Consider the following 11,057-nt stretch of genomic DNA (forward strand, 5'->3'; position numbering starts at 1 on the left):
CAAGACAAGCCTGGTTCTTGGACCTGGTGGAAATGGCATAAGAAAATGTAAAAAAAAAAAAGGTACCAAACTCACAGCCTTCTGTCCATCCAGGGAGGATCCAACACCAAGATGCGAGCAGCCTGAGCCTAGCAGCCTGAGGCGAGCAGCCTGAGCCTAGGAGCCTGAGGTGAGCAGCCTGAGCCTAGCAGCCTGAGGCGAGCAGCCTGAGCCTAGGAGCCTGAGGTGAGCAGCCTGAGCCTAGCAGCCTGAGGCGAGCAGCCTGAGCCTAACAGCCTGAGGCGAGCAGCCTGAGGCGAGCAGCCTGAGCCGAGCAGCCTGAGCCGAGCAGCCTGAGCCTAGCAGCCTGAGGTGAGCAGCCTGAGCCTAGCAGCCTGAGGCGAGCAGCCTGAGCCTAGGAGCCTGAGGTGAGCAGCCTGAGCCTAGCAGACTGAGGCGAGCAGCCTGAGCCTAGCAGCCTGAGCCTAGCAGCCTGAGCCTAGCAGCCTGAGGCGAGCAGCCTGAGCCGAGCAGCCTGAGCCGAGCAGCCTGAGGCGAGCAGCCTGAGCCTAGCAGCCTGTCTCATGAGGACAGAGTTTGGACACTTGAACCTGCCTAAACAATCCCTTGACATCCACAACGAGGCTAGGACAAGCCCAAGGAAGTGCTACACAGCAAAGTGGCAGAGGTATGTCCTGTGGTGCACAGGCAAGATAATGTTTCACTTCCGAATAGGGGAGACCACAGTGATCAGATACCTCACGTACCTGCTAGATAACATACTGCATATGCCTCACTGCACGTACACTTGGTGACAATAGTAGCCTACACAGGGAGGCACTTGGGGAGAAGTCTCTTCACAGCAGCACTAATTAAAAGGTTCCTAGAGGTGACAAAAATTACAGCTCCACTAAGGTCAACACTGATGCCAATGTGGAACATCAACCGGGTATTGAGGCAGCATTTGAGCCACTGCAGAGGGCGAGCTACAGTCCTTAAACTTGAAGAGCTCCTTCCTGATTGCAATCATATCATTGTGCAGTGTGAACGTGCGGCAGGCAGTGACCATCCAGGAACCCGACCTGCTAATACACAAGGTCCGAACAGCCATGCAGATTAACCCACTTTTCTTCCCAAGGCCCTATCTCAATTCCACGTAAACTAAACAATTCAACTGCCAGCTTTCTTCCAGCAACCAAAGACAATCTGAAAGGACACTGCATACATTAGACGTGCACAAAGTTGTGATGTTTTACTTTAAAAGGACAAGGTAGGTCAGAAAGGGGAGCCATTTCTTCATATACTTTGCAGACTCAAGTAAGGGCTCACTTGTGACAAAGAGGAACATTCCAAGGTGGATAGTACAAACATTCCAGTTATGCTACAATACAGCAGGCATGCGCTTGGAAACAAAGTCCAGAGCACAATCCACAAGGAAGAAAGGAGCGACCCTGGCCTTCCTAGCAAACGTGCCTTTAAATGAAATATGCATGGCAGCCACATGGTCATCTGTCACATCTTCACCAAGCACTATTGTGTGGACAAACAAGTGAACAAGGAGTCTCAAGTTGGCCAAATATTACTGAAACTTCTAATCGCAAGCTCAAACTCATTTTGATACCACCACCAGGAGTGACCAAGGATACATGCTACAAAATCAGTGGCCACCATATGAATCCAGAAAAGGATTCATGCTACAGAACAAAATAGTTACTTACCAATAGTAGTATTTTTGCAGCTTGTAGTGTTTTCTGGATTCACGACCCTCTACCTCCCCAGTGCAAAATTAGGTAAGACAAAGAAGGGTAAGATTACGTAACACTAAAGACACAGAATAAGCCAAACAGCACATGAAGTCGCCAAGGGGGGAAAAATAATCTAATGATGGCAACCAGGCACAGGGGCTTCCAGGGCACATGTCTAATGTCGTAGGAAGACGGACATAGCAACAGGCTGTGCCAAGTAAAAAAAGTTTTTAAATGAGGGCTAACAAGAAGATTTTGGACCCAACCACTAGATGGCTGAAGAATACACAGCATGTGAATTCAGCAAACTCTTCAAGCTGTAAAACTACTCCTACTGGTAAGTAACCATTTTGTTATGTTTAACAGCACATGCCGTAACGTGCTGATTCCAGGCTCAAAACACCAATTTGCTAATGGACTGAAAATAAAGGAAAAAGCAAAAAAGAGCTCAACATGGTGGGTGGTACACGTCGTAGGGTATATCTGCTTTGGTAATTATAACCGGAGGATTTCTGTGGTTTGTTGCATTTTAGCCGGAACAATAACTGTTTTTATCTGTGTTTTTTTTCAGTAAATATAAATAAGTGTAGATTTTCTGTTCTTACCTTTCAGCTTTGTACCTTGACCATATACGCGTCTCATCAGTGTACGTGTAGGTGAAGTGGAGTGGAGTGAACCTGTACTTACCTCATCTCATCAGTGTATGTGTAGGTGAAGTGGAGTGGAGTGAACCTGTACTTATCTTGTCTCATCAGTGTACGTGTAGGTGAAGTGGAGTGGAGTGAAGCTGTACGTACCTAGTCTCATCAGTGTACGTGTAGGTGAAGTGGAGTGAACCTGTACTTACCTAGTCTCATCAGTGTACGTGGAGTGAACCTGTACTTACCTCGTCTCATCAGTGTACGTGTAGGTGAAGTGGAGTGGAGTGAAGCTGTACGTACCTAGTCTCATCAGTGTACGTGTAGGTGAAGTGGAGTGAACCTGTACTTACCTCGTCTCATCAGTGTACGTGTAGGTGAAGTGGAGTGAACCTGTACTTGCCTCGTCTCATCAGTGTAAGTGGAGTGAACCTGTACTTACCTCGTCTCATCAGTGTAAGTGGAGTGGAGTGAACCTGTACTTACCTCGTCTCATTAGTGTACGTGTAGGTGAAGTGGAGTGAACCTGTACTTGCCTCGTCTCATCAGTGTACGTGTAGGTGAAGTGAAGTGAACCTGTACTTGCCTCGTCTCATCAGTGTACGTGTAGGTGAAGTGGAGTGAACCTGTACTTACCTCATCTCATCAGTGTACGTGTAGGTGGGGTGGAGTGAACCTGTACTTACCTCATCTCATCAGTGTACGTGTAGGTGGAGTGGAGTGAACCTGTACTTACATCGTCTCATCAGTGTAGGTGAAGTGGGGTGGAGTGAGCCTGTACTTACCTTTGTGATCTTTTGGTCCTTGATAATTAGGTTTTGATATTTTGGCCGGACAATATTTTGTCATGGATCTTCCGACTGAATAACCACAGAAGGGTTCAAATGTAAGTAACAGAACAGAAGAGGCTGGGTACACTGGTACTGGGAGCTACTCATGAGCCTCAATAAAGTTACTTAGAGTTCTCGTCCTTCTCGACAGTCCGTAAAACTGTGCACGACGCTGGTCGTCCTGCCCGTACAAGTCTCTATCATGGTCCTTGTGTGAAATGTTTCTTTGGAGAGCCTCTGGAGTTAGTGTGTTTGGGATTTCTACCAGGGACTTGAATAGTTCACAGAACAGGACGAGCCAGTTGCCCTCTTGGTTGTCTGCTTCTTTGGAAGTTTCACTGCTGTGCATATTTCTGACTGTCCCTGTGCACTTCCTCTCTGTGCCTCCAGGACACACAAGGCATTCAGATACTGGAATGAATGTCGTGTTTCTCATTCACAGATCTTGCTTAGGCTCCATTCTCTTGCATTTATTGACATCTGCCTGCGATTAAAGGGTCATAAACCCAGTATAGTCTCAAACACCCAGTGTGTACAAAGGAGCCAGATTGGCAGTACTATTGAGTGTTTCCATGCTTTCTACATATGGAGTGTGATTACACGCTAGGTGCCTGAATCCAGAGTAGACATGTCATACAATTGGACGCCTCCAAATAAAAAAAGACTCTGGTCATATTCTAGATTAGGCATACTTTCCCACTCTGCGCCGTGACACATGGGTGTGCGCTGGGTGCAAAGCAGGACAGTGCACCTTGTCATATCTTGTGCGCTACTCCTAGCGCTGACCCGAACCTGCACTAAGAACAGCACATTAGTGAAAGGCAGTGATCCCCCTGCAGACGGGTGAAGTGGGTGACTGGACCCGCTAGCAGTAGGATGCCTAGGGGTGGGGTAGAAGTCCCTAAGAGGGTGCATTGACTGTGCGCCACCTACATGTGGTGCACATTGGCACAGGTGCAAAGGATTACCTCATTTGCTCACTTCCGGTCACACTGGAGAGTGTTTAGTGCCTGTGCAATTTATATTCCAGAATGGGCAATGCAAGTGTCTGCAGACCTGTCTGTAATATGATAGTGCCTCAGTGGTGTAAAAAGTGGGCACACCTGCCCATTACACCCCTGGGCCACTTTGTGTAATGTGGCCTCGGGTGCTTATTTTCTGTTAAAGGACATGAAGGGAGGGTCTTTAATGTCCGAGGGATAGATATAAAAATGTACTGTTGAGCAGAAACCTCGTGCAGTCATTAGACTATCCACCGTTCACATTGGGTAGTGCTCTGATAGCGGTATATGCAAGATTTGCGTTTTGAGACAAAATACAGACAAGACATGGCCGAAACATGTTGATCTCTTGTAAATCTAGTTTACAGTTGTGAACATAACGCTTAGGTTTATTCATAGCCCTCCAATTTGGTTTAGTTTGCTAAAACTGTATGTAATAGTCTATTCATGAATTCTGATGGCACTTTAGAACCTCCTATCCTATTCGGTGTTGAGAAGAAGTAAAAGACCCCGTTTGCAGATAACGGACCATCTGAGCAGATAACGGACCATCTGAGCAGGTAACGGACCATCTGAGCAGGTAACGGACCATCTGAGCAGATAACGGACCATCTGAGCAGATAACGGACCATTTGAGCAGATAACGGACCATGTCACTGCTCTCACATTTTTGCTTTTGAGGGCACAAAGCTGTGGTCCGTCGTTTGTACCTTCCTAGTCAGACATTTAGCACTGCATTGTTAAAACGCTATTGATTAAGTAATTACTGGTACAAAACCAGTCTATCTAATTCCTCTTGATTAGGTCTGTGGGCCGCTGAGTTTTGAGTTATTGAGCTCCTTGCACAAGCAGTATATTTCTGTGTTTTCTACAAAGTGCCGGTCTCGTGAACTCTGGGAGGAATATATTTATATATTCAGAAACCTAATGAACTAATCAAAGGCTTGGTTTCACCATGACTTGACATTGCAGGCCCTCTTGTCAGAATGTAGCCTCTGTTCATGCATGCATGTGGTTTTTAATATTTATAAAGATTTATAACATCTGCTTTCACCCTCTTGGCACTCAGAGAGTCAGGGTGAATGACTGAAAGAATAGAGGGTCCCAAGCTTTCCTCTAGGCTGAAGGAGACGAGGTGGCCTTAAGGTCACACATTTGGATTATCCATAATTGAGGTGCTAAAAAGAGAAAAGAATCCTCTTCCATAATAAGATTTTTCTTGGTGGTGGACCTTGAGAAGACATTGAGAGGAGCAGACTAAACTTGTGGGAGCATATCAAAAAATTCTAGAAATCAGAGAAGGAGTGTTTGAAAACCATGTATAAAACTTTGATGCACACTCTGGCAGGTATTGAAAGCCAGTGAAGGTATCTTAATCGCAGCTTAGCTCTCGGAAAGTGTGGAAAGTTATTAAGCCATGGGATGGTGACGGATAGGAAGTAATGCATAAGAATTTTGTTTTTGCCTGACTTCGGCGTATGAGTGTAGAAATCGTGTCTGACCTGCTTCTGCAGGAAGAAGGGTGAGGCGAGGTTTGGGTTTGCACATATAGAAGGTGCAGGAAGAGTTGAGCGCAGTGTCTTTGGAGTCAAACTAGGCTTCAGTACTTGTTACTGTATTAATTGTGGCTCGAAACGGTCCACAATTGTATGGCCAGATTTGTTGTGACCAGGACTTCTGTCTTGTTAAGCTTAATTTCCAACTAGTTGTTATTCAACTACAAATTAACTTTTCTAAGTCTCCCATATTTGGAGAATTGGCAAGTTTTTTGTTTAGGCAATAATCAATCGGAGAATCGTCTGCATACACATAGAAATGGATACAAAAATGTCTACAGAATTTGAGGAGAGGTTGCACAAGTGTCGTAGGCAGGCTGACGGGATGAATACCTGAGGGATGTATGTCTTTACTGATGGTAGCTGAAGGGGACAAAAAATGGTCAAGAGACACTTTTTAAGTTCTATTTTTCACAACAGAGAGAATCGTTTCCAGGCTGGCCTTCAGCCTCGATGCTGTGGTCAGCAGTGTCAGCTGCTGCGGTGTGGCCAAGCAAAGTGAGGTCCCTGGCAGTGTATGAATCTGCTGCCGCGAGGTGTCTATAGCTGCAATCATGGCTGAAGCCGCACTTCTGTTGAGGAAAAACCCAACTCATGATCATGTAGAATTATGTGGTCTCCTAAATAGATGGCAGATTGTTTAGCCGCATAAATTTCCTTAAATGTGGCCATTCCCGGAAGCAAGGTAATACATCTACTACTGGAAATGAGTGCGGTTCTTTTTTCAGGAGTGGTTTTATTACTCTTTTTTATGTTCCGAAGGGAGTATGCTAGATACGCAGAACGATAATCTTCTAATCAGCTCAGATAGAGGGGGCTTCCGTGTAACATCTTTAGAGGCAGGAGAACTAAACAGGAACCACAGTCGCATTCTTTGATTCGCTTGTTGTACATTGTAATTCAACCATAGAGATTTTATAGAAAGTCGATAGATCTGAATCTGGAACGCCTGTGGAAATGAGTGGGTTCTGATGAGAAGAGAGGACTTTGACAGGATACTAACTCCAATCTGGCGGATCCTCTCGATGTAGAATGTGTTCAGATCATTGCATGTTTTGAGAAGGACTGATCGAAGAAGCCAAATTAGAAACGTGCTATCGTTCATTCTCAACTTAAACATTCTTTCTGTTTGTAATTGGCCGTTATGATGTGGTTAGAGTATTATTCCTTGAGGGCAGTGCAGCTGTCCACTTATAGGTTAGCAGCTGAAGTTTGTAATCTGGTTTGAGATTCGGATTGCTAGGGGTCCCAAATTTGCACTTGACTTGTCTGGTAACGGTAAACCTGATGTGAACCAGGGGAGACTGTCTTCCTTTCACAGATGAAGTAACCTCCCAAACAGCTTCATCAGTTGCTGATATTGCTCAAGAACAGTAGAACGAGTAGTTGGCTCTGGGGTTGCAGATCTTGCATCGAGCAGGGAAGAGTTGCCTCTAGGTTCAGTTTATGGCACTGCCACCTCTGGGAGTACTGAGCTCTGAGGCAAAGATGGACCAATGGCACTGCCACCTCTGAGGAAACTATAGAACTACAGTACTTCTACGAGTATTGAGCTCTATCGGGCGAAGATGGACCTATGGCACTGCCACGAAGACCTACTGTACAGCCTCCTATGTGACTACTGATCTCTGAGGAGACTATAGATCTACCGCACTGCTACGTCTATGAGTGCTGAGCACTTTGAGGTGATGATAGACGTAAGATACTTCTCCCTCTGCAAGTACAGAGTACAGAGCTTTATGAGGCAGGGATAGACCAATGGTACTGAGCTCTGTCAGGCAACAATAGATCTATGGTACTGCCACCTCTGGGAGTACTGAACGCTGAGGCGAGGATAGACATACAGTACTGCCCGCTCTACTGGTGAAGATCACACGTGATGATAGACCTACGGTACTGCCACCTCTGTGAGTACTGAACCCTGAGGCGAGGATAGACATACAGTACTGACCGCTCTGCTGGTGAGGATCTCTCACGTGATGATAGACCTACAGCACTGCCACCTCTGTGAGTACTGAACCCTGAGGTGAGGATAGACATACAGTACTGACCGCTCTGCTGGTGAGGATCACACGTGATGATAGACCTACGGTACTGCCACCTCTGTGAGTACTGAGCCCTGAGGCGAGGATAGACATACAGTACTGCCCGCTCTACTGGTGAGGATCTCACGTGATCATAGACCTACGGTACTGCCACCTCTGTGAGTACTGAACCCTGAGGCGAGGATAGACATACAGTACTGCCCGCTCTACTGGTGAGGATCTCACGTGATGCTAGACCTACAGTACTGCCACCTCTGTGAGTACTGAACCCTGAGGCGAGGATAGACATACAGTACTGCCCGCTCTACTGGTGAGGATCTCACGTGATGATAGACCTACGGTACTGCCACCTCTGTGAGTACTGAACCCTGAGGTGAGGATAGACAAACAGTACTGCCCGCTCTACTGGTGAGGATCTCACGTGATGATAGACCTACGGTACTGCCACCTCTGTGAGTACTGAACCCTGAGGTGAGGAAATACATACAGTACTGCCCGCTCTACTGGTGAGGATCTCTCACGTGATGATAGACCTACGGTACTGCCACCTCTGGTTGTAATAGGTAGCAGGTCGTGGCTGCACAGCTCTGAAGTTCTTGGAGTTCCTTTTTATAGCTGAGATAATTGAAGATACTGAAAAACTGCAAATAGCGAAGCACAGATAAGTAACATGCTCTTCCTAAGATGCAAATAAATTGAGATACTTTATTAGCGCATCTGCCTTTAACTATCGTACCACTAAAGATCCAGTTGCCACTGTTTAGAAGATCTGTAATCGAGGAGTCTGTGTCGCACATCTGCTTCTTGTGAGTGTGGTTGGTGTTGTATCCCTGCTTTCCCTCCTCTTGGTCCTTTCTTAGTGTCCTGTTCTCTGATCCTCAGCCTGTCTCTGTGATGTCATCTAGAGTTCTATCTGTGTATGTTCAGGTGGACGTGTCAGTCACCTTTGAGGCTGAGCAGCAGGGCAGCTGCTCCCGGTGGGGCCTTTACCTTAGCCTTTTACTGGATTATCCTATATTGATTATATGCTGTGTCTATTTATCCTATCACTTCATATCAACAATAAATCTACATCTGGAACACAGCAACCAAGGAGCCATCTTTACTTTATGGAATGTTACAGTTGGGCAAGAGTTTGTCTCAGGAAGATCAATACATTGAGATGTACGGTTTAACTGAGCTCTCAATATATCTGATTCAAAACTTTAAAACACAGGCCCTTTGCTTTGCCATTTCACACAAATGTCATTTGACGCCTGCTTTTAACGTGACTGGTGATCGAAGGGATACATTACAAACATGGGAAATACAAGCCAGTCAGTTTTACACTGTCCTATGAATTGTTCATAAACCACTGTCGAGGTCAAAATAAAATGCAAAAAACATCTGAAGGATGACAACAGGGCGACAACAAGGTGGCCAGGATGTGACTTTTTAATGTAGCGAATCTCAATCAATGCCGCAGCCTTCTCTTCGGCAGGCCACGGCTTTGCTGCTGCGCAAAGCAAATTTAACTGTGAATTGCAAAGATAAGCAAGCACAGCCAGCACATGTGAGCGCCGCATCCTGGGGATCTCACATGAAATAAAGTAAGACCACACCATTTCAGCCCTCCCTTCAACTCAGGGTAGTGGAATTAAATGTGTGTGTATTTTATTTTCCCAATTTTCACTTTTGTGGTAGAACGGTGGTTGTGTCATAACAGTTAACACATCCAAACCCTTCATGTGGATAGTGATGAACCCCGCCAGCGGCACCTTGAAGCCTCATCCCATCACGGCATTAGAGGTTTAACATATGTTAACATGTTTTTCTTGGTTGAGGCTCATCTTACATCTTTCATGTTCATAGTAAAGTGTTCGCTTTTCGTTATTGTTTGAGCATTACACGTACATGAAGCTCTTCACATACAAGAGAGCCTGGCATGACCCCCAGGCTGTCTTTCCATGGATGTGTGGTCATTAAAGATCAAAGACGCCATGTTGGTTAGTAGTGAAAGAAAGGCATGTGTGTTCTTGTATTTACGCTCATCGTTTGCTACTCTTTACCACAGGCATCACACAGTGACACGCGGTATCACCAAGGGGGTGAAGGAGGACTTCCGCCTGGCCATGGAGCGGCAGGTGTCACGCTGCGGCGAGAACCTCATGACAGTGCTGCACCGCTTCTGCATCAACGAAAAGGTCCTGCTGCTCCAGTCTTTGGTCTGACACTAGCAGAGCAGGCAGTCCGATGTTTCAGATGTCATTTCTACCGTAAAGGAGCATGCCTGGCGACAGGGCCAGCTTCAGGGCAGTGTGACTGGTGCAGCCGCACTGGGCGCTGACCTGTGGAAGGGAGAGCTGACCTGCATGGCAACTAGCTATCCCAGGCTTTCACCTGATCGTGACGAAGCTTGTATGGTGGTATTTTTAAAGAAGCCATGTTCTCCTGTAATGTGTGTGTCTATTTGAGTTAAAAAGTGTTATCTGTCACGAAGTACTTGTGTCATGTTATGGGTAGTTTTTCATTAAAAATCAATGGAATATTTTCAGTGTTGTGAATTTTCCTCGAACAGTTTTTGAAATGTTTGGGTGTGATTGTCTATTTCCTGCTCACTCATCAGGATGTTGGAACCATTTTTTTAAAAAAAAGGATAAATGAATTTGCATCTCACATCATAGAAGGCAGTGATCAAGTTTTGAAACAGGTTGCTAAATCTAGAGAGATTGAATAGTACACAGTTGCACTAATAGGAGCTGCTGCTATGCGCCTCTTAGCAATAATCGTCAGGATACCAAGTTAGCTACTGGTAATAGCGGTAACGATCCTGCTGTTAACATTCCCCATCCTCCTACAAGTTCATGCAAAGATTAGGCTCCGGTGCAGATGGCTCCAAAGGATTTCATTGCTTCAATAAGACAGTCAGTTCATGCCCTTATTGGCCCTTTTTTAAATGATCGCCGGCGAGTGTGTCTGGCTCACCTCCACGCCTTAGTTTCTTGTCCCTCTTGGTTGCAAGCTCACCCTGTGGTTTACTTGCTTTGTGCTTGGTAGTCTGGGTGTTTGGCAGATATAGGTTTCACTCCCACTACCAGGACTCAGTCAGGCAGTCAATTCACTTTATTCAATACTTATAAGATCATAAAAGTACAAATGTACAAGATAAAAAGATCCTTCCTAATATATTTCGAGAGATTCAAATAAGAACTTCCATTAAAAACATACATAACGTTCATGATAACTAAGCAATCAATTAAAAACAATTACTAAAAACATAACAT

At 45.5% G+C, this 11,057-nt stretch overlaps 1 protein-coding gene across 3 annotated transcripts in view; it reads left to right on the top strand.

Moving 5' to 3' along the window:
- INTS10 (integrator complex subunit 10) overlaps positions 1-10,321 on the top strand; it is a 457,110-nt gene extending 446,789 nt beyond the window's left edge. For 2 of the 3 annotated variants that reach the window (XM_085627594.1, XM_085627600.1), the window contains exon 18: positions 9,848-10,148. In XM_085627594.1, coding sequence (XP_085483720.1) covers positions 9,848-10,004 — 157 coding nt within the window. In that variant the 3' untranslated portion in view covers positions 10,005-10,148. Of the gene's footprint in view, positions 1-9,847 lie in introns of all 3 variants that reach the window. The other variant, XM_085627598.1, reaches the window with a different exon arrangement.
- Positions 10,322-11,057: the final 736 nt, after the last annotated feature.

Source organism: Triturus cristatus, chromosome 2_1, assembly GCF_964204655.1.
Source record: "Triturus cristatus chromosome 2_1, aTriCri1.1, whole genome shotgun sequence".
Classification (NCBI taxonomy): domain Eukaryota; kingdom Metazoa; phylum Chordata; class Amphibia; order Caudata; family Salamandridae; genus Triturus; species Triturus cristatus.